This window comes from Spodoptera frugiperda, chromosome 20, assembly GCF_023101765.2.
Source record: "Spodoptera frugiperda isolate SF20-4 chromosome 20, AGI-APGP_CSIRO_Sfru_2.0, whole genome shotgun sequence".
In the NCBI taxonomy this organism is placed as follows: domain Eukaryota; kingdom Metazoa; phylum Arthropoda; class Insecta; order Lepidoptera; family Noctuidae; genus Spodoptera; species Spodoptera frugiperda.
Window position 1 is genome coordinate 5,679,516 of NC_064231.1, and position 25,146 is coordinate 5,704,661.

Here is a 25,146-nt window from a genome sequence, read left to right on the forward strand (position 1 = left end):
AATGCTGCAATGGATCCCGTCTCATGTTGCACTGGAAAATGGAGAGTAATGAGATGAAATGTAGGCTTATAATAGCCTACATTTTGGCATTGTAGCTTCACCACTGTCGGATGAAGCTAGAACTTTGTTTAATATTATAATTACAGGCTTAACGTGGCAGATAGATTTCTCCTATGATTACTTATTGTCAATAATTATTTAGTGTTTAATATCTATTGTCTTCAATAATCAGGGTGTCATTATCTTTACAACATAATGTGTCATTACCTTTTAAACCCTGTAAATAATATTATTTACATGGCAGTGTTTTTTTTTATTCAGAAGAACAATGCTTTGCACGTTCCCGCGATTGTAGCACTGATTTAGAGAGCCATCTTATCTTAGTGTATGACAGTGAAACTGACTGACTTTTATAGAATAGTGGGCAAGCAGTCAGGTCACCTGATGGTAACCAATCAGCGCCGCCCATGGACACCCGCAACACCAGAGGAGTCACAATTGCGTTGCCGGCCTTATTAAAAGGAATACGCCATTTTCTTGAAATTTTGGAAGGTCGTATCTGTTTGAAAATAACGCCGACGACAGCTCATTCCACAGTTTTGCTGTGCGAAGCAGAAAGTTTAGAGAGAAACAGTTGTGGCCAACCATCTGTAGGATGGGGCTGTAAGTGTTGTCGTGTAGGTTGATGATGAAAAGACGCGGCAGGTAGCAGACCAAACAATTCCTTTGAGCACTCCCTGTGATATAAAGGACAGAGAATGCACAACGCAGCTACATCTCGACGCATTGCCAAAGTATCAAGTCGTTATGAAATATCCCGACAGTCAACAATCTGAACCGCACATCTAAAGCAATATGAAATATACATCTAAACAAAGTTACAGTGATATGAAAATACCAGAATCAGCCATACTACTTCTGATGTTATCAAACCCAGAGATACTTAAATTAACAATAATTATGAAGATTTTCTCTAAATCGTAGTTCCAGTGGTTCTAGCCGCACTAGGGGTCAACAATTGGGTTTCTAAATCCATCAATACGGCTGGAAGCTGTTTTTGGATAGTTTTAGTTTTTCGAAACTGCAGTAGTAGCAGTGTACCACTGAGTTTGAAATTGTTTGTTGAAACCAAAATAATCATGTCCTTGTATTTCATATAATTATTATTAGACATTATATACCATACATAATGCAAATCGGTAGGAACAAATCTTATAGCCGGCTGCGTGGTAAGACCAACCGTAACCTAAGCACCCAGGCACACTTGCAACACCAGGCGAATCACACAGCGTGCGGACCACAGAGGATCGTCTCACCGTCATGCGTCATTGCCGGGCAGGAAGACTCTCCAACGATGATAGTGCAACCAAACAGCACGTCAGTTATTTTCCCGGAAAACGCTGACAATACATATGACATAATTGTAGAGTTCTAGCCTAATCACTATTAGCGGGATCTGTAAACGCTACACGGGCAGGCACATATTGCGGGTGCTACTTGTTTCGGAATGAATACATGTTGGTGTAGTCATATAGATAATGTTTGTGTATAGAGCGTTAACGTGAGCTGTGAGCGCGTCGACAGGCAGTCGCTGCCGAGTGACACGCATGATGAATTTATTCGTGAAATGAAGTGAGAGGGTCCCCGCCGCGGCACACCGCGCCGTCACCCGGGCCGTGGGGGCGCGGGGGCGGCCGGGGGCGGGGGTGGGATGCTGGGGCGCGGGGTGACTCGGAAAAGGGATCCCGTGAATGCTGCCTTTACAGTTTCATTAACCGTGAAAATTACATTTCTCGTATCAGTGGCGCAGAGAGCCGTGGAGATGCCCTCCGTCGCGACTGACGACAACTTGCTTGTGCGAATGTGTCACCAGCACACAGTGTCGCCATCTACACTAACTTACAATATGATGTGTAACGCATGGTTATCTTACATGTACCCTCTAGTGTCTACAGCACTACAGCTAGTCTACAGCTAGTATAGTAGCTATGTAAGTACCTATATTAGAAGGATAAATGATCAATGATGACTATTATTGTGGGTACCCATGGGATCACCATGGACTCCCCCACACAAGTACAATACACACTCCAGAGTAAACTCCAGCAAAATGTCGAAAGTTACAAAGGCCACTTGTTTGGGATACTATTGTCTAATTGTGACTACTATCTACAAATCATAGGCAGATTCTACATATCATTGTAGGCAGATACTACATATCATTGTAGGTAACTACTACTCGTACATGGGCCCACAGGATCGTTTGTTTGAAGTGAGTTTGAGTCGGTCGGGATTATCTCGCAGTTTTAGTTTTTGTGAGTGAGATACATAATGAGGCAGGCCATGCAGTGCGTGATTCGGTTCAAAGAATCGTGTCGATATCATTAGAGCGAGATATTTCTTGCGCGCTGTATCAATACACCATCATGCCTTATACGCGGCTCGTAAGAAACGTAATTATATCGCAGAGATCGCGGCGCGGCCCCGCCCACTCCGCCTACTGCGCGCGCGCCGGCACCAGCAGCACAGATATAACATTACATATACGAGCACTGCCACATTACGTACATATACTGCCGGTGTAAGTACCTCGACGTTATAATGGGTGCGATTGTTTTTATTATTACTTTTGCATCTTAGGTTTACCTATATGTATTTAAGTATTTTATATAATAAACCTGTAAATTCCGTACCGTGTCCGTGAACATACGATCCGCAGTAGTCATTAAACTAGTTACATACTTGGTAGTTTCGGTACTCACGTCCGACTTCTTGTCATCCATTTTCTATCTGTCATCCGCGAATGATCAATTTTTTGTATTAATTCTATCTCCTCGCAGTACGGAGAGTAGCGCATGTATCGGCAGAAATTAATTACGGAACTATCTAATGTAAACTTGTTGACAGACACTCCGTACAACTGACGTCAGAAACAAATCAAAACATGTTACACTGAGCTTGGTTATTGATTTCAGCCGTGAAGCAATCCATGTTATGGCACGAAGCACAGTGTGGCGTGAAATATAAACACCAATTGATCCTTGTTGATTATATTCAAACAGTTTTGTGTACATGCTGCCAGGTTGTTGTACATTTGGGAGGTTTGCACTAGTTGTCTAGTGGGTAAGCGCCGTGTGGGCTGGTTCTGCCGGCGGCTGGGCGAGCATGCCGGGCGTGATTAGGCCCGGCGCGGCCGCAATTACCGGCGGCCGCGAGATGTACGGCGTGCCGGCCGCTGCCCGCCTGCCCGCCGCCTGCCCGCATAAATAAACGATGGTGGCGAACTGAGACAAAGCCGATGCTCCGATAGCGAACAAAGCGCGCTTCGTTTTGGTCGCGTTGTGGCCGCGCGACCGCGCGACGTGTTAATTCCGCGCGGCCGCGATACCATCGCCGCGCGCGACACAGATATATTATCACGCTGACAATTATTCCGATAACGCACGCTCGCCACCGCCACACCCCCCCCCTCCCCGCACCACACTGCTGCACTCCCAGCCTGCAGCACTGCCCGTCTCTACCGTCTCTATGGCTGTGACTCGACGAGGCAGCCACATTGTCTGAACTATGTACAACATATCAAGTAAATAAATGTTTCTCTCAGTTTATACATAAGGTACCAAGTACAAGTATCTGCTTAATTGAGGATACACGTACCTACATTTCTGTCATCACGACTATCTTCCATTACGGTAGGCAGAGACAGTGGATCGCTAAACAACACGATTTAGCGTACCTCTGTCACTTCGTCTACATTAATCAATCTCTTTATACACAGGCACTACTCGTCGACTGCGGGGTGTTTTTAATTAAAGTATCAATCGGTAAATTAGATATTATAGTAGGTACTCGTCTGCGTAGAAGTACACATACTTATTAGTTAAATACTAGTAGTGACACCTGCACATGTTAAATTAGATAAATTAAAAACTCAAATTGAAATTCATTTATTTGCCTAAAAATATAGTATTATCTTAGATGTAAAAATAGAATTACAGCGTACATGGTTTGCTAAAGATACATAGCGTGTAAACTAATGGCCCAGGCAGGCGTTATATTATCGCGTCATAATAAATGTCAAATAATTGTTGGTCATGTCTGTAGAAACTCTGACAGAATAATGACATTGCGTAACCAGCCATTTATATAATTTGTGCTTTAGCGGTTTAGACGTTGAGATTTTAAAGTTACTTACTGATATAATAGTCAATACGGTAGTACTCTTTGCCAAACAGTTGTTATTGTATTTTATAGATCTCGGAACGTCACGTAACTGGATCGCTGCGACTTCTTACAGTCACCTACATATACTTAATTTGCAGTTTCGTTTGTTAGTGTGCGGTGCTCATGTCACCGATGCCACACTGTTGCTGATACTGAACATACGTCATTACGGAATTGTATGGAAACACAACCAAATGACACCAATAAAGGCAATGTCGATAGAGTCGCCACAAAGTTTGGCAGTCGGCAGTGGCCAGCGTCCGTGTCGCGGCATCACGCATGACGGTGTCGACTGGCGTCAATGTCGCCGCGCCACGCGCCAGCCAACGTCTGCCCGCGTCGCGCATACCTCCACATTCTAATTCCAATACAAATCGGCGCACAGCGTAATTATTGTAAGTACTCGTACAGTAGCCACTTCCGAACCAACCCTTTTCGGGTACCAGCCTTTTACAACAAATTCTTGTTCTTATACAAGTTGATGCACAATCCTTGAACAAACTATTTCTAATGGAATTGATTGATTGATTGAAAATCTTACGTGACTACATCAGACGTGATAGATGCAGTTTCTTCCTAAAATGTATCTACACACGTACGCACCGGGTTTCGGCACAGAATGAGAAATAGTGGGTCGGGGTCGGGTGTGCGCAGACAAACACAGAACTTATGGTTCACACAAACAATGAACCGTGTCGGCGGTCGGTCGGCCAGCCACTGCGCCACCGAGCAGTCTGCAATGTATTGTAACAAAATAACGTGATAAATAAACTACGTACCTACGTAGGAGCGCTAGCCGCCGCCGCCGACGATCGTTTCAACAATTAGCTAATGGGTGTCGCACAATAAAATTCATCAAGCGAACATCTCATCCAATTAATGTCAGGCCGTGAGTGGAGGTGGCGGCGGCTGCGTCTGTAACACGAGAAGACACGTTTTTACACCCGGAGCTGGCTGCGAGTACAAAAAGTGCTGCAGTGCCGGGGGCGGCGCGCGGCGCACAAACAAACCGTAAACGTCACCGAGCCGGCGCGCGCCCGCATCTGCGCCGCAGCCGCAGCACTGATTGATCACCGTCCCCACGCGCACCACGCGCACCGCCCAGCACACACCTACACGGCTTTGCTAATTACAACCAAACTGACCACGATTACATACTGCAATCAGTGTTGTGTCCATACTTACCCATCCACATAGGTGTATCATAAAAATACCATATTCTGCTCGTCCATTGGCTCACTATAAGTAACTACACAAGAAGCCGATGATAGAAGTGTAATAAGGTGCGGCGGTAATGGGACATTGACAAGTTTGTTTGTATCAGAGAGATACGTTGGGAATATATTAATTTAGCATTAGTACCGATACACCGGGGCGGGGCGAGCACATGTGCGGCCGCTAACGAGGCCCCACTTCCGCGCGCGCCACGTGTGCTGCTTCCTGGTCGCTGCTCGCACCGCCTGCCTCGCTGCAGCTCTCTGCAAAAAAGCCTGTAACCGCAACTGAATGGTTCATTAGGACCGGAGTCGGTGACTGGCTGCGCTACTTCTGAGGGTATTAGTATACTATAGGTACGACAGAACTCGGCCCAGCACACATGTGTCCCCGCAGGCCGCCGGCGGTTCCCACGCGGCGCGCGCATTCCTTCCCAAACGCTGCGCACCTTTTGCTTTATTTTGTGTTTCGGCGGAAGGTGACAACACTTCTCCTCCACAACACGAGTGCGGGTGACCTGTGCCCGGACCTGTTCTCACGTTCTCACTACCTACCGTAGTCCTTACTATATTTTCCCAGAACATACCAGTCTACATCTCTGTGTCGATAACGGAACGGGTATCTAAATTGAAATTTAAGATAAATAAAATTAATGTACATTTTTAAGAACCTACGCCACATAGCCGATTATAAGTTAATTAAACAGGTTTATTTGGCTCTGTGTCAATCTGTTCTCACCTATTGTATTAATTACATCATGGGGTGGAACTGCAAAGTCTATCTTGCTTCCTCTGGAACGCGCTCAAAGAGCAATTCTAAAGGTTCCGCCCTTTTAGGTTTCCCACACACCAACTAAACACTGCATGTAAAATACTAACAGTGCGCCAACTATTTATATTGCAAACCGTACTTTATCAGCACTCTCAGCTTCCTTTCGACCCAGTATCCAAAACCGGGAGGAGGAGAGATTTGGTTTGCTTTAAACCACAGACAAGACATGCATTTGCACATAGATTTTACGTATTTTTAGGACCATTTTTGTACAACAAGGTCAACAAGATACTAAATATACAATGTGATAGGGTTCGGACTTCTAACCCGTTAAGGCTGAGTACTACATCTAATTTTATGGACAAAAGTCGGGGGTCGAAGGGGTCGAATCCCCTCCCCCTTAAAATTATGGCTATTTTAATATTTTTCTTACTTTATGTGATATCGAAGGCTGTATGCGTCGTAGAAACAAAAAAAAAACGACAAATGGTAGCTAATAACCTTGGCTAACTAATTCATTACATTTTTCATATGTTTGATAATGTTTTGGTGAGAAAAAAATTATTTCTGAATAATCTTTACCGAAAAAATCGCTATTTTTCAATATTTTCAATTGGGGTTTCAAACCCCCATATTACTTTTTTGTCGATAAAATTAGATGTAGTACTCAGCCTTAACGGGTTAGAAGTCCCACACCTATCACATTGTATATAGTGCAAATTATTATAAATGTAGTACATTGTTATCAGAGTATCTGCTAAATCTTGATTACACAGACACAGAGAAACTATTGGAAGTTTAATTTGAATGTAAGATTAGTTTGTAAGTTGTTATTCTATTTCTGTATACATGCACCCAAATTGATAGTCTTGTAAGTGATGACCCGAAACACAGGTTTTTATAAACCTAGCTCAGGCAAGTCGCTAATTATACATAAGTCTAGGTTAAAAAAGTGAATTTTCCTTTAGTTCCTAAATATGTATTGGTAAGTTACTTATTAAGTTATTCATAGTGCACTAGCATAATTATTGTCTAATTCTTATTTGTGGCTGTTTCATGTAAATAACTATTTTTGTGAAATAATGATAAAATAAAACTTAAAGTCTTTGTTCCCACTTTTTTCAGTTTTTGTAGAAGCGACCGCCCTGCCATATAGGACCATACATATTTTGTTCAACCAAAGAATTGTACCTCATTGTTTAGGAATCCAACAGCAAGGAGACAGTAAATTAAATACTTGTGCAATGTGTCCCGCCCCCGCACCGCAGCTATTTCTTAAATGTCTTCTTCTGTGGTCCTCGCTGACAATTGTGCGCCCGCATCAGTATTCCTCCGCGGCACCCGTTTATTGCTCAATACTTAGCGGATTGCTAGTACTGCCGGCCCGCTCCGTGCCGCGTGCATACTAATGCGGCCGGCGACACCTCCAGCCCCGGCCCGGCCCGGCTGATGAAGTCTTCACCGGCCTCATGGCAGAGAGTAACAGATACTAATTATAATATTTATGACGCCATTAACGATCCATTAGCATAAATTACGTGTCGCGACAAATTTCACGGTGTCGCGAGACGCGCCGGAGCTTTATACTTTTATTTCAGTACGATGTTTAGTTAGGTGAGCTTTCGCCGTGAAACCGTGGAATGCGCATAATGTGTCCAAAAGCGTCTCGCTTACTATTAGTAGAGCGGCGCGTTATTTGTGACGGCGCGCGGGATTGTCTCGCGCACAATGCCCGTCCATCTCGCGACGTAATGTGTCGCGTGTTTACAAACACCGCGGCCGCGGCTAATGGCACCGCGCGCTACACACAATACTCTAACATAATAGTTCCGATTTAGAAACACATTAACAGCTTGAGAACAAAACACTTTACACACTCTTATTTATCTAGAGTGGCGGACATTTACGATAGGAATTAATTAGGCGACGTGCTCTGCGCGGCAGGCGCGGCAGGGACAGCTGCCGGGCGGCGAGCTAACTGTCGCTACTGTCACGAGCTACGAGCTCACTGTGAGCCATGCTCTAATAAACTGTCGTTACTATATTATATGTACCTACTCCTATACCACACTACTTGTGTGTATGTATTTTGTATGGCATACAAAATATTCTTCTTGAACTAAAACTTCAGTAAAATATAATGTAACCGATTAAAGTATCTGCGGCTATTACAAATAATTTGTTCTTCTGACACTGACACACCTGCTACTGCTTGGCTCACCAACGAGCGCTGCCATCCGGTCTCTGTCAAATGTGTAGTCCCGTAGCCGACTCTTACGACACCCACGGGAACGATAGTGCCATAAAAAAGTCGGTAATATATGAACGATTTAGTAATAGATTTCTTTCGTTATCATTGTCGAGACTTCCTGACTATATTGACTCATAATATATTTCGTGTGATGAGGGACTCAAGTATCCTCTACACTTCTTTTTCGTTCCAGCTACAGACACACTCATCAATAGCTTCTTGTCGTATATTTAATCATAAATCATAAATCACAATAATGTGTGCCGAGCCAGGCTTCGGCACGAATGGGCCGACTCGACCGGAGTGATACCACGGCCTCACTGAAAACCTACGTGAAACATCGCTTGCGTTGTGTTTCGTTGTGTGAGTGAGGTTACCGGAGGCCCAATTCCCCCCTTCCCAATCTTCCCCATCCCCATTCCCGAACAACAACCCTTAAATTCCTAACTCCCAAAAAGCCGGTAACGCACTTGTAAAGTCTCGGGTGTTTCAAGTGTCCATGGGCGGCGGCGATTGCTTACCATCAGGTAATACGTCTGCTCGATTACCGGCATGTATGTAGTATGTTTCATAAAAAAAAAGAAATAAAAAAATATATATATTCGAAATATTTTTCCACGCGTCACTTTTTCCAAACGCTCTGATGTAACTATTTTGGGCTAGTCCTAAAACTTGAAGTATGGTATATAAGCAAATAGTAGCACACAAACAACAAAAAACCTTAAAGCTTGAAAACTTGAAACCAAGCGGTACGATGATCGAAAGTGGCCGTGGCCATCATATCAAACCATTCCGCCTGTCTTGGTCCCGGCGTGAAGTACCGCTTTGCTCTATTTACTATCCAACACAATCATAATTATTCAATTTGTACCTGTAGTTACGGAGGTTAGCGCGTCCAAACAAACTCTTAAGCTTTATACATTTATTAATTTATGTATAATATTGCTGCATTTGTATACTTCGTTATATATTTATTAATCTTTCTCAAATCAACTTATACCATAATGAACGGAAGTAGTAACTAGTAGTGCGTTAATGTCTCATTAACTTATAAAAAGAATTACGGCCCTAGTATTTAACTTAAGTGTAAAATTAGGGTAAATACTATAAGTCGTAGCGTTCGTAGCTCGTAGTTTGTAACGCGTAGTACGTAGCACATAGAGCGCTGAACGTTGTATGCAGCCTGTAGAACGTAGCGGCTAAACCGCAGTAAATAGTTCTCAGTCCGTAGTACATACTGCTTAGTTCGTAGCGATATATTCTATGTACATACAATATAGCGCGTAGTACGTGCTACGGGCTAAGCGCTACGGACTACGAGCTACGCGCTACGAGCTACAGGTCCAGTATTCCGCCGCAACATAACGATATTTGCGCAAACTTACACTTGTACAAACATGTACTTATTGTTTATTTCAATTCTTGTATTCTGTATCTCCGTAGTGCAGCGAACTACTGATTGAATATTATTTTTTTAAAATGAGCTACAGGGCTGTTGTTTTATACTATGGACTACGAACGAACTTTTTTATATTGTAGTTCTTTTTTAGGTGGACGTTCAGTTAAAAAGTATATTTTATTTATCATCGCCGAGCGCTAATTACCAATGATGCTACAAACATGAAATTTGGATTATATATTCACTACATTATGTAGATATTCATTAAGAAAGGATTTTTAAAAAATCCACAGCTATCTTTACTTTTTACCTGGCTAAAGAATCATTTCTATAGACGATAATAAATGTTGGCGCAAAGACGACGTTTGTATACACATACAGGTGGCTCCCACACTCGTTCATGTACACCTGTGAACATTGCTGCTTGATGTTAAACATTGTAACAAGTATACACGTTACACGTTACAGTATACACGTTACACGTTACAGAATACACGTTACACGTTATAGTATACCTACCTCTCCACTGGTTACCAGCGGAACCTGTGCGAGTTACAACGGCTACACGACTATATCTTCTACATTATATTGTACATACCAGATTGTGGTGCCGATGGATATTTACTAGTAGTAGCGGAACCTTCGACTTGCATTCAAGTAAGTACATCACGCGCTACATATTGTGTCGTATACTTTATTAAACATTATCCTGTAACTATTGTTTTCATTAGATTTAGGTTTAATATGGCAGTACCTAGCTAGGGGGTAGGTAGAGTGGGGTAAATAAAACAGCACGAGTGAAACAATCACAGTAGATAATGGAATTTTATTTAGTTGTCCAACTATGAACGTGGAGTGACCACTTACATTATGTACACCGACTCAGTGTCTACATGTCTGCTGCAACTGTCGCTATCGCTAACTACCTAACCTAGAGGCAACTATATGTACAGTACGAGATTACAACTAGTCGGCGCGCCCGGCGCTGCCCGCCGTACAGCAGCGTGGCTGCACCTGCCTACTCCTCACATCTCTAAACAGTAGCAAATGAATTCCAATCTATTCAAAATAATAATAATCAGTTTCAAGTCAAATTATCTAAAATGATACGAGATCTGAGCAACACTACAAACAGGTATCATTTACATTAGGTATCTACATATTTATATTAAATACAATTAATAAAAATACGTTATCTCCACAGTAATATTAAACAGCCCTCGACACGGCCGGCTCCGGCCGCCGCAGCCGCCGCCCGACATCGTCCCAGACTCCTGCGTCCTGGATCATGGGTGCAGTAATTGACAGGTGGACGTGACCGGCCAACTACCGGGCGGCGGCGCACGGCTCGGGGCCGACCGAGTACACGGGGAGTTATTTACGTATAACCAATACTACTCATTGGAGTATTCCGCGAGGCGCACTGAATCTACAGTAGTACAGACAAGAGACATGTCATGAAAAACTTTTATTTATTTATATTACCAGGTACCTAATGTGTAACCTGAAGCGCCGGACAACTCAACTCAAACTCAAACAACAACTCAAACTTGCTAACGCAGGTAACTACTTCTTGTTCACTGCCCTTTGTGGAATACTTTAATGAAAATAAGCCAGTAATCGAAATTCAACCGCAAGTATATTAACGTATGTAATGTGTCCCTCCTCGTGTGCGTGAGTGAAGCATGTCTCACACACACACGCAACAAATGTATTATCTAACATGATACAATACTCTACCTAATTACATTAAACATCACTTCATTAAATACTTACAGTTGAACACTTTTACTTTGGTTATTAGATACCTATGTTGCATGGTATTTATGTTTCAGAACAATTCTTAAATTTCCTTTTTATTAATTTTATAATTCTATCTAATACAATTTTCATTAGGGAAAGGTACACAACGTGTCTGTATGTATGACTTGTTGTGTCGAGGCGTTGACTGCGAGCTGTTAGTGTTGCACGTTGCACGCTCGCCTGTCCAGTGCTAACTCACACACACACACCTGCTTGTATAGTACTACGGAGCGCACGCACACATGCACCGGGCCGTGCACTGCCCGGCGCGACATCACCACCAGTCTGTGACGAAAGCTGCACAATGTCCTAGTTGCACCCGCGACGTTTGATCACTAATTCACTGTCAAGTAGTGTCCGAGCGCGGTACCACCGTCAGTTACGGTCAGTGCCGGCACTAGTAATGTCTCACCACCGGGTAACTGCGCGCGCCGCGGGCCGCCGGCAGCTCGCTGCTGCCTCAGAACCAGTACAGGTCCTTGGACGTGTCCTGCACCTGCGCCTCCAGACCTGCACACAAACACCGCCGTTACACTACACCACAGGTGGGGCCCAGTACGGCAGATGCCTGATTCGGAGCTGCGGACTACCTAGCGGGTTTACCGGATTTATCAGGTTTATTTTCCCCCCTCAAAAAAAGGGGGGGAATAAACCTGATAAACCGTGACATAACGCAGGTACAACAGTTGTTTGTTGAACTTTGAAGGCATGTCTCACCAGAATATAGGTACTTTTCAATCTGCAAAAAATTATGAAATATCGGAATAGACAGTCGACCGGACCGACCTTCCTATTTTCCCGCTCGAGTATAAAGCTGGCGTATTTTAGTATTTATGCACAATTAGCAACAAAACGGTTTCGTTAGTTCGAATGGAAAATTGAAATAAATCCTGTCAGTGTGATTTATGTATTACTAGTTAAAATGTAACGTGTTTAAAAAAGGGTCAACAAGTAGATTTCGTTAAATTTCAGTCGTCTACTATTCTCCCCTTTGTTAAGTCCCTCTTACTATGTTATGTAGTCCTACTACGTACTGTTTAAAAAAAAGAGTTCCCACATTTCCATGTCCGAGCGAGTTGACGACAACAAAACTAAGTAAAACGGTCCTCTACACGCGCGACTTTCTTACCCGCGAGTTGACAAATAAGTCCGCTGGTTGCTAGGCAATATACAACAGCAGCAGGAACCGAACCTGCTACACTTCTACAGACATTACTGTTCGAGCTCATTGAAAGAGTATCCCTGTCTCTGTATCCGATCGTAAAATTCTATTATTACATTTATAACATAGTTGCCGGATGCCACTTTGTGTAATGTCATTCATGCATTTATAAAATAATCATAATGCGTTTATAAAATAATCTTATTAGTTTTAAATCAACATATTTATTATATTATATTAGATATTAATTTACAAAAGTAACGAAGGAATCTTTCCATCTTGTCAGTAAAAAATATTTTGAAATTGGCCTATAATAGGTACCTAGGAGGTACTAACATGATTACATGGCTACACATAGCTGCAGGTAGTGCGCGACTATTGAATCGGTGTAATGTCGGCGAGGCTGTCTGAGCCCTGAGCTACTGAGCTGCCGGGTAATTGACATGGCTCGTGATTTAGTGGGGAGGGGGCGCGGGGCGCGGGGCGGGGGCGCGGGGTGTGCCGGGGCGCGGCGGTCAGCGCACCCTCATTGGTGGCGCGGCCCCGCCCCGCGCCGGCCACCGCTCGCCACCATCGATCTGCCACCACTACACACTACACCACCAAACTGTCCGCGCGACCTCCCGGCGGACACTACGGACGCACCTACATACACTAGCTGCAACGCACTGCGAACTACATCCTAGTGTAACAATTTGTTGTAATGAAACAGTAACCGGCCTCGATACAACATCATTACATCTGGGTTCTGACAGAAATTCAATAGAACTAGGTAGGTATATTGTGTCAAAAACAACAGCCAACCCAACACAAACATTATATGTAGTTGGGTATACAATATTACAGATTGACACTGAGATAGATTTTAGTCTGAAATAATTATCACAAAAGCTTTTTAAACTATCCGGATAACGCAGACAAAGTCGTTGGCGGATATTAGAGTAGTCGAGTTGTTTCATTACAACTCTACTAAAGGTCTGTAGGACTACCTAAGAATCTGTTTATTACATAAATAGTGTTTTTTTTTTGTCATGTATGTTTTTATGAAGGAGGTTTTTTTTTGGTCACACATTTCATGGGTCGACTTTCTTGAACCCTCCCGAAACTAAAACCTGACTACGCCTATGAGTAGGTATACTCTGCGGCACTAGGCCTAATTGTAAGTTACTCTCAACTGTCTGGTTCTTAGGGGACGGTTGTCTCTAGACGCGCTACACCTGATATTATTGTAACAAAACTCCACGTCACGATACTGAGTATCACATACACCTGTGTCACTAGTTACACCAGTCCGTTTGATACCTTACACGCGGTACATATCGGTCCTCCGAGCCGGCCCCTCCCGACTACATGTAACTGTCTAAGTAGCGGGAGGACGTAAGCAGCAGTATCCAGCTAGTCCAGCGCTGGTACATGTTGAGCTGGAGCTGCTGCAAGCTGCTGTAGGAGCAGCCACAGCAACATCTCTACATTGTTTTGTTTTCGACTTGGAAGATTGTGGACATATTTATTTAATGGGAAATTACTGATTTAGTTGATTCTAGATATATTCAATATTCCCAAAGACATATAAACGTCTAATTGAAAGTACCATTAGACGAGTGGGAGAGGTGTGCAGCCTGCTGTTCCCTCCACTTAGGAGACAACGACATGAAATGTATTCCGTTGCCGTAAATTAATTTGTACATTTCATGAATCAAAAGGGCTTCCCTAAGTTACAAGCAAAACATTATCAGTCAAGTGGACGGGTGCGATCATAAAGACAAAAGGGAGCGCGATGCATATCTAGCGGCGCGGCGCGGGGGCGCGGGGCGGGGCGCGGGGGGACTCGATCGCGACTCAAGAATTTAATTTGGTCGCGGCGAGGGGGTCGGCTCCGCGCGCCGCGCAAATTAATTTTAATCGTCGTCATTAGGGAGCAAGCCGGCCCCGCGCCCGCGCCCCCGCGCCCCCGCCCCCAGCATTACGGACACTAGAGTCCCTTTCAACTCGCCGCCTGCGTCCGCTGTTTTTACCACATCAACCGTCGTTTATAATCGTTTGCTTATCCGAAGCGGCAATTATGCCTATCCTCAGAACCAAATCTAAATACCGCGAATCACGCGAACGTTTTCTTGCGAACTATCTCGCTCCGATGCGGCCCCAGGCTCCCAGCTAACTCAAGCAGAGCGTGGCCAGCTCCCACCGGCGTCAGTCCGCGCTGTGCCGCGCCACGACACTGGGCATGCCTTGTTTTGTCATTCGGATAGAGCGCTTAAATCATCACAATTAAAATATTTGCGCTTGCGACTGGAATGTCTTTGAAAATTAAAATACAGTAGAACATCTGTTTGAAAACATTCTGTGTTGAAGTATGGGCGGTTATTTATCGCGGCGTTTGATCGTTTACCCGGCGAGCACAGGAAAGCAACGCTTTGATATCGCTGCGCGCATTAATAAGGCAGTGGGCGCGTACCGGGCACGGCGGGGTAGGAGTAGGGCGAGCAGGCGGCGGGGTCGAGGTGGTGCGAGTGGTGCTGCGCGGCCGGCCAGTCCACGGGCTTGTACTGGTGGTGCAGCGAGCCGCGGCCCAGCAGCAGCCCGCCGTAGCCGGCCGCCGCCGCCATGTTGTGGTGCGCCGCCGCCGCGTGGTACTCCGCCGCGTGCCGGTGCGCCGCGTGCCCGTACCTGCGCACATCGTATTGTTATAAATATCGCTGCACTATATAATAATATCGTCCGCGGTGCCTGCGAGCAGCCCGGCCGGTACTCACCCCGTGTAGTGCTGGTGCCAGGGGTCGTAGTCGTAGATGTCGACGCCGGCGCAGGCGCCGCCGGGCGGCACGCCGACGCCCGCCGCCGCCGCCGCGTTGAAGAAGGAGGCGGGCAGGTTGCGCGACACCATCGGCACGCTCTCTGCACACACACATACACACGTATACACACACACTCATGTACTCAGTACTCACATTTCACGGAACGGCGGGTAACGTTCCGTGCGGGGTTACAGTTCAAGTCATTTCATTCATTTGCAACATATTGCCGGAGACGGCGAGGAGTGGAAACTCGGTTCTTGAAATGTTCGAATTTACGTGTTATTTTGAGTACTTTATAATTTATTGAGAACTCCCAAAGAGTGAAGAGATTAGTTATCCAGTCGAACCTTCGAGTCCACAAGTACATACCTACGGGACTGCTATTTATTGGTTGCATCACTAGTTACTAGGCATAACGTACGGATTCGATATTAAACTTCGTTCTTTAAATTGAGACGTTATAGTTAAGGGAAATTCCACAAAACGTAGAATTTATGTTAAAATTAATTGACTTACGAGTTTGCGCTAACGTATTGGTTGCTATTAAAATCAGATCAGATGTTTTAAATATAGCAAGTATTATCATACAAGTCCCTCGTCACTTAATAGCCAGATATATTAGATTGATTAGATTCGTTGGCGTCGTCCGCCGAGATTCCTTGCCAGGACTTGCTGCACGACCGTGCGACACCGCGCCGGAGAGTGCCGGAGAGTGCCGGTGAGTGCCGGAGAGTGCCGGAGAGTGCCGGTGAGTGCGCGCCGCGCGGTGACAGTGGCATTAGTACACAAGCGGTCGCGGCGCGGTTTTTGCGTTAGCGGCTGGAATGCGCGGCGCGGCACAAAGCGGGCCCGACCTCGCCCGCGACTATGCCAACGATATACGTTTTTGTCGCGCGGCTCCTTTCGGCCATCTTTTAAGTAATGGCCAGCGTTTTTCCGATCTAATCACGGCCACGTAACTATGCCTCGACTCGTGAAAAGACGTTTCTCTATGTATAGCCGATTAGTCGGGCACATTGTGTTCAGGCCCCGGCCGGCAGTCGGCCGGCAGTCGGAACCGGTCCCAGGTTGCGTCATCACAGTTCTCGTCGCGACCCATTCGTTATTAGCAACGCCACGGGGCTACCGACCACAAGCAGTGGTACAATACTTAACCTTACATGTTACCGACCGACAGACCTACTCTACAAGTACGTACGAGGATATAGGATGCTTGACATACTCGGAGGGCATTTCAACCAAAACTTATTATATCATTAGATTGTACTCTACCATGGATGCCTGTGCCTAGACCAGGCAGGCTAAAACAGTCTGCAGTCAACAAGATTCAGTAAATCGATGCCACGCAGCCACCGGCCTCACCCGCTGGGTATATGTTGTAGGAATACTACAAAATAGGCATTATCGTGGCAAATTCACGAGGAACTTATTTCTGCTTAATTATTGTATTAGTTCACTGACACAGTCACTGAAACATGGGTACCTAGGGACATATATTGGTTCTTTTACGACCAATCTCAATTCAAAATCTGGGCATTAAAATCCATTTTTGATATTGGTTTGGTTTGGTATTGTAATTATGTGTTGCATGTAGATTCACAATTAATTAGTAGCTATGTACCTGTAGTACTTTGTAGCAGATTACACTATGTCCTGCACTGTGCGCGACTTTGTTTATTTAATATTTCTATTTTCGTAAATACTCAGGTATAGCGACGCAGTGACTCAGTGGGTTCAGCAAAAAGTGGATGTTTATGTCGAGCCTCCTACCTCTGTCAACCTTCTGAAATGTTTTTGTAATAAACACGTATTTAAGTCTCGCCGACAATGAGCGCCCTGTTTAGGAGCTACTGTTTATTAACAACTACTCGATAAACCGTTCTAGTGGGCGCATAATGTGTACCAAATGAAGTATCCTGAGTCTGACCGAGCTGCCGGGACGCGGGGCGCGGGACACGCCCCCCCAGGGGGTGGGGGGGCGCTGGGCTCTAGTTTGTAATTAAATGTCGGCTTTAATTAAGGCTGCGCAAGTGAGTTCAGTGATTTATCTAGTCAGCCGAGTCGGCCGCCGCACGCTGCCCACTGTTTTTACACAACGTTCGTGTTCTCAGAACCCGGGGCGACGAAGTTCTCAACAATCAAATGAATCCGACGAAGTGATGTCCGCAGCTCCGCACATAAACACGACACAGAATTATATAATGTGATTATGGCTAGTTTTACTCATTGTACCTTTATCTAACCAGTGGTGCAAGGACCGACGGGGTTACAATGAAATTATATCTTCTATTCATTGCTAGCGGACCACGCAAACTCTGTGTCGCCTAGGATTTTACTGCGCATCTCTTTTATTTTTTTCTTACATAAACCTTCTCTTTTCTATAACAATATAAAATAATTCGCGATACAATTGTTCTCGAGATTTGCGCTTACACATTCAGCAATTATTATTTTTTGTATTATACCTAGATGATAAATGATAATTATTTTGCAAATAGGTTGTTACAATGTAACTCTTTTACACGTCAATCTCTTAAATAACTAGATGAGGCCGGCATTTCCTATCGGACTACTCTGAGAAGAAATGCCGAAACAAACTCAGAGGAGTCTCTTTTGAAGTCCAGACAAAATCATTTAAAGATATCGAATAATATTATGCTTTCAATATTAAAGCAACTTACTTCCTATATAGTGTAATTGTGTGCCTCGGAAGTTGATAGTGAAACTTGGTCATATTGCAAAAGATAAAATTTACTAATTTACAGACAGGCTACAAATTACCTCCACGTAGAATTAAGATCATTACAGTTTTACTATTTTTAAGCACCAAATGACTACCAATACTGAAATGCAATTAAAAAACAACAAAATAAAACTATACTACCGCCTTATTCTCATTATTGTACAAAACTATATCATCTAAAGTATCGAAAACAACATTCTAATGTACGAATTATATGACATTCCAATAAATCAATAATTATATCCCCCAAAAACATTGACATACAAAATGATGCCAAGACTTGACCACTGTCAAATAAAACCCGTGGAGCGAAGTTTGTAACCGCCGGTCCTAAATCTAGACGCCCTAATTTTTTCATTTACTACAGCCGTAGCTCGTAGCGCGTAACTCGTAGCCCGTAGTGCGTAGCGTGTTGCGTGTAGGGCACACCACAACCAACTTCACGCTATGTATTATGTGCAATGAACTACGTGCTACGAATTACACGCTACTAACAAAATCGTACTAACTACGAACTACGGGCTACGAACTACGAGCTATGACTGTAGAGTCGTAGCTCGTAGTTCGTAGTCCGTAGATACGACGATACGACGTAGGTACGGTACATTTATAAACATATATTTTCACATTACACTGAGATCCGGAACAACAATCATGGATCACTCAAAGAGTTGTTACGGACAGAAATCGAACCTGGTAATAATGCTGATACTATATAAGTTCTGACCTTTGGGTTTATCCAGCGAGAGAGCGCGCGCGAAGTGCTCGTCCACGACGGCGGCCACGTCGCCCGAGTAGTGCGTGAACACGACGCAGTTGGCGCTGACGTACTGCGCGCGCGCACGCGCCGCGCCCGCGCCGCCGCACTCGCCTTCCGACTCCGAGGACCCGCCGCCTGCACACAGCCACACATCACAAGCTGCACATTGTTACATACATTTTTTGAGGGGGGAAATCATCCCATTTCTTCTCCCGCCTTGGGTGAGGCGAGAAGGAATGTTAAGACTCTTACTGACTAAAAATCACCCGTTCCTAGGTCTCCTCTTCAAGCCGTAGGCAACCCGCTAGGCAGTCCGCAGCTCCGGGTTACATTTTTTATTTTATTTTTATGGAAACTATACAAGCCGGTAAACAAGCTGACGGATCACCCGATGGTAAGCTATCGCCGCCACCCATTAACCTACTTTCGGGCGTTTGCCCAAGTTCGTTGCCAACCTTTCGTTAGGAACTTAAATGTTGTTACGGAATCGGTGAATGGGAAGGGGGTAAATGGGTCTCCGGTATCCTCACTCACACAACGAAACACAACACGTTGTTTGCCGTCGGTTTTCTGTGAGGCCGTGGTATCACTCCGGTCGACCCGGCCCATTCGTGCCGAAGCATGGCTCTCCCACACTTAAAATATATATGTACATAGCTACTTGTGTGTGTGATACATACCATCGGCGCTAGCGCGGCCGTGCGCGGAGAGGTCCTCCTCCTTGGTGCGCAGGCGCGCGGCGTGGTGCGTGAGGTGCGCGTGCGGCGGGCTGCCCGGGGACTGCGCCCCCGAGGACGCGGAGCCCGAGCTGAGCGCCGCCGCGCCGCCGCTGTAAGCCTCGCTGCCAGCATTGCCCGCCCCGCTCTGCACGTTGAACTGCAACCGACACTCAACTTACTGCCTCCGCAAGTGTTCCACTACACAATAGAGCAACTTGTTCCTAAACCATAATCTTGTATAGCGCGGAACTTGTACAACAGGACATTCATCAATGCTGTCGAACGAAGGAATAGACAGAAATAAGTCGTTCTAAAACATTCAAGTTTCGTTGTTCATTTTCAAATGAAGTAGATATGTGGTAGCTAAAATCACTAAAAAAGTTAAAAATAACTTTAATTTCGGAAGTCGGTGTTTCTCGGTATTAGTTTGTTAAACTTTAGAGAACAGCGAGTAAAGTTCTCTAAGCAAAGGAGGATCCTCCGACCAGGCGAGGTGATCAGCCTGGCGGGCTTACTGCCCAACTGTTGTTCGTTGGGATTTTCTATCCGTGTTAATTCGCATGTAAACTTCATATGTGCGATGCAGGATATTTGTGACGTCATCCGTTGATTTGCTCGTCGATAGTCTATGTGCGACTTCTGTCACTTGTTACTTGTCAATGTGTCGCCACATCACTCCCCCAAGATCGGAGGTCGATCCTGTTGAGACGGCTGTCGATGCTTGAGATGAGCGGTGCCAGAGCCAGTGTAGAATGTCCCTAGTTCCAGTGAGTCGGAACTGTGCCGCTGAATGCCCAGTGAGTCGGGTGAGCGGTGCAGGGTAATACTCCAGTGAGTCGGAGTAGTGAAGCTCGCAGTGTCCCACGGTGAGTCGGGGAATTGATGCTGCGAGGGTAGGTGCGTAGTGGCGGGCGTCTGCGTTGACGGGAGGAAGACGTCCTCAGACCGTGTGCAGAAAGTGCTGTGCCTAGACGCTGATGAGGCCGTAGGGAAGAACCAGGCTGCATATCTTCGATGTAGCGTGTGGTGGTCCCTGATGAGGCCGAGGATGCTGGTTGGCTGCGACTTGATTACCGCTCAGCGGAGAAGTGATGGGTGAGGGAAATGGCGATAAGGATGACGGTGCTGATCTGCTCCGTGAAGGTTGGTTTCAATCACGTCGGGGTCACCACTTTAGGGAACAGCGAGTAAAGTTCCCTAAGAAAAGGAGGATCCTCCGACCAGGCGAGGTGATCAGCCTGGCGGGCTTTCTGCCCAACTGTTGTTCGTTGGGATTTTCTATCCGTGTTATTTCGCATGTAAACTTAATATGTGCGATGCAGGATATTTGTGACGTCATCCGTTGATTTGCTCGTCGATAGTCTATGTGCGACTTCTGTCATCTGTCACTTGTTACTTGTCAATGTGTCGCCACACACCGACTTCCGAAATTAAAGTTATTTTTAATTTTTTTAGTGAAGTCGGTTTATTTTTTTGTAAAAAGTATTTTATTTTACACTTTTTAGTTGCGATACTCAGTATCGCAACTAAAAAAGTCGGGTAAAATTCTCTATCTCAATAACTACTTTATTTATTTGTATTGTCACAGTCACTTAATTAACTTTATTGTTTTTTTATTTTCTATGTGAGTATGAAGTTCCATTGGCCATTTCTGGTCTTCTTCATCAGTTCCACCTCTTCAAATGTTACTTTTTGACTGTAAATGCTTCTTCTTCTAAAATTACTATATAGTTCCCTATAATATTTGAGGAGTTCCCTCGATTTCTCTAAGATCCCATCATCAGATCCAAACTTGGTGACAATGGGACCACGTCAGAACTATCTACTTTCGAACAAAAAAAGAATCTTGAAAATCCGTCGACAATTGACGGAGTATAACTTTATTGTGATTTCTTATGAGTATGAAGTTTTATTGGCCATTTCTGGTCTTCTTCATCAGTTCCAGCTCTTCAAAGGTTACTTTTGACCGTAAATGCTTCAATTCTAGATGAATATACCAAAATCACTATATAGCTCCCTATAATATTTGAGGAGTTCCCTCGATTTCTCTAAGATCCCATCATCAGATCCTAACTTGGTGATAATGGGACCATCTCAGAACTATCTACTTTCGAACAAAAAATAATTTTGAAAATCCGTCGACAATTGACGGAGTATTCGATGAACAAACATACAAAAAAAAAAAAAAACATACAAACAGCCGAACATAGTACCTCCTCCTTTTTGTGAAGTCGGTAAAAATAGACTGTAATGACGAAGCTTCGGGAGCAATTGAAGGAGACGCGTTGTCCTTATGATTACCTTTAATGAAGTGTCTCATACAAACAACGTACACTCCTTATTAGGGCGAGGAGTCACACACACTACAAGACGGTATACATTATTCCTTTAGAAGTAGGTACATAGTTTATATTTACCAATTGGCGTTAATATCGTTTTGACTGATTATAATTCCTTCACTAGTTGTGCTGTTAACTAACTTATGTGTAAAAGGTTAGGCAATCATTAATTTTGGCCAAACATCTCGTTTTACTGTCGAACCCATCTAGAATACATTTAACCAGAAATGGTGCTTCAGTTTTACTCTCGACGATCTTTAAGCGCATATTTTGGCTCATTAAATAAGTTTAGTGCCTTTTTTTTTTTTTTTGGGCGAAATATTAGCTTTTTCTTATAATTTATGCATAATTTTTGCCCGCGGCTTGCTCGCGTTAAGAAGTATTATTATTAATTAGGTATGGTTTTTGCGGCTTTACTTTTGTTTAGCGTGTGTAAAAAATTAGGGCCTACAAAACTTCTTTGTACACAATATTCTTTACTAATAATTTTAATGTCATTAGGCGCTACGCCATAGTAGCTTTATTAGTCTCAGTCCGATTGGCTTAAAATTGACAAAGTTTCATACAATTTTTCATCCCTTATTTTATCCCCTTGGGGGTATTATTGATAATCCTTTCTTATGCATAATTCGGTTTCTAGTACCTTACAAAAATGTGTTTGTGTACGGCCGACCAGTACCAACTGCAACCCGATAACTCAAAATGGAAACAAAAATTGTACCTATTTCTAATTTCGTAGAATATAATAAAAGCAAACTTTAAACGAGAATATTATTATGTTACATTTGTATGGACAATTTAAAATGTCTCAATGAATTATTTTTCTAAATTTATTTCAACTTACACATTTTCAACATACATTACTTGAGTATTTAAACCTTGATTGTAAGTAGTGTCCAAGAATTTGATTCTATGGAATCCCGCGTAAAAATATGAAAAGCTCATGAAGGAACTATATAATATTTTAGGGCCAAAAGGTTTCCGAAAACTGTATGCACGAACAGTCAAACGTTGGACACATTACATATTATAGTTAGACTGACGTCCAGTGTAAGACCGGCGGAGGGAAGCTGGCACCGGCGGCGGCGGGTTTTTGTCCGCGTGATATATGGGCCCGGGGCCGGTCGGACCGGCCGCCGCCGCGCTGCTCGCGCACAAAAACCCACTCAACTCTATGCGTCGCTGCTTCACATGCGTGTGACGATTTTTACTTTCAACATGATCGCTCTTCGCATCTCACTAGGCGACATAAAAACAATGAAAAGCGAAGCTGACAAACCAGCCGACCCGGCTGCGCGGGAGTGCAGTGCGCGTGCGTCGCGGCTTGTCACCGCGCGCAGTCACTGCCATCCCAGTACTGTCCGCCTGTACGTTAGATCGCATACTCTCAATAATAGTACCGCCGGGGCTGCGCGTCCAGAGGTAATCACGATTAAATAAACTCTTCATGAACCTAAATAGAGTTGCTTTGTACTTACTTCCTACAGGTAGTCGCGGGCACAGTATTGGTTGAAAAAACTTTTTTTTTTTTTTGTAAATTAAATAAATAGTCTTGATTCGGGTAAAAGTGGTTTTGGACTTTTTTATATGTCCATAATGCTCAGTATAGCACGGAATTTGAAATGATAAACTGCATCGCACATAGGTGAAGTTTACATGCGAATTAACACAGATAGAAAATCTCAAAGTACAACTGTCTCTGGGCTAGAAAGCCCGCCAGGCACGATCAAAGTCGCCTGGTCGGAGGATACTCCTTTGTCTTGGAACTTTACACTCTGTTCCCTAATGTGCAGGACACGTGCAGACACGTTGACGTCAGATGGAACATTAAATACAACACGTTGTTGTTTGGCGCCATCTTAAATCCACTCTTAAAGCCCTGATATTGACCCGTATACGTATTTAGGGAACAGAGAGTAAAGTTCCCTAAGAAAAGGAGGATCCTCCGACCAGGCGAGGTGATCATGCCTGGCGGGCTTTCTGCCCAACTGTAGTTTATTTGGGATTTTCTGTCCGTGTTTATTCGTATGTAAACTTCATGTGCGATGACAATTTACATAATAACTTAAGACAGAAAGTCCCTAAAGCACAGAATAATAACCTAAAGTAGGAACTAAATAAAATAGCCCACTTGGTATTACACGGATCTCACAACTTTTTACGGCAGTAAAAGTGATGAGGTGCGAGACTTGGATTTTTTTACAGAATATTTTGTTGCTTTCTGTAACTTTGCACGTCTACGCCACCCCACGGTGGACTGTCTGAGAATGGCCACGGTAAGTCCTCCTATAGCAGTATATGTGCAATAACGTTTTTAATAAATAAATAAAACGTTAGACACGTATTTTTGTTTTGTTACGGAATCAATAAGTTTCGACGATTATTAGAACAAGGTCCCGGGCCGCGGGCCGGCAGACCTTACTTATTATCTGATGGACAAGAGATGTGTACGATCCTGGTGGGTCAGTACCGGTGTCACAGCCGGTGTGCAGACACACTCACAGAACGGACTCGTGTAGATACCACTACACCGACGGCCAATTCTCAGGTACATGATGCTACAGGTACGCAGGTACTGTACGTACGTGTACATACTTATATACTGCGGTCTGAATCTTACGGAAGTTCTAGGGAATATTGATGATACTTCATTCATTTTACACATAAAATTCAAGCAAGTATCAGCTGTAAGAACCGCTGTGGTATGGAATTATTTCCTGCGGGATTGCAACCGGTAAGGAAATGGTATGCAAGTGTCAGAAAATGTGCATTAGAGCTATAATTGGTAATCTGCAGTCTGTCGACAGTTGCTAACTACACTTTCTTTAAAAACTTGAATATACCGGTACGGTATGGTACCCTCATTGTACATCTATGAAACTGCTATGTTCGTCGGCAAATTACATGTGATACAATCGAAAAGTGCACTAAACATAAACGGTATGTTTGCAATGGCTCCAAAAAT

The 25,146-nt window shown here is 44.2% G+C and overlaps 2 protein-coding genes across 2 annotated transcripts in view; both read right to left on the reverse strand.

Annotated features, from left to right (window-relative positions):
- LOC118261778 (protein vestigial) overlaps positions 1 to 25,146 on the reverse strand; it is a 337,798-nt gene that overhangs the window by 298,075 nt on the left and 14,577 nt on the right. The window contains exons 3-7 of the mRNA XM_035572730.2: positions 19,804 to 19,999; positions 19,091 to 19,258; positions 15,579 to 15,720; positions 15,281 to 15,492; positions 11,405 to 12,173 (exon numbers count right to left, since the gene is read on the reverse strand). Of these exons, the coding sequence (XP_035428623.1) occupies positions 12,124 to 12,173; positions 15,281 to 15,492; positions 15,579 to 15,720; positions 19,091 to 19,258; positions 19,804 to 19,999 (768 nt within the window). The 3' untranslated portion in view covers positions 11,405 to 12,123. The remainder of the gene's footprint in view (positions 1 to 11,404; positions 12,174 to 15,280; positions 15,493 to 15,578; positions 15,721 to 19,090; positions 19,259 to 19,803; positions 20,000 to 25,146) is intronic.
- LOC118282437 (uncharacterized) overlaps positions 1 to 25,146 on the reverse strand; it is a 175,762-nt gene that overhangs the window by 40,604 nt on the left and 110,012 nt on the right. The gene's annotated exons all lie outside the window — the stretch shown is intronic.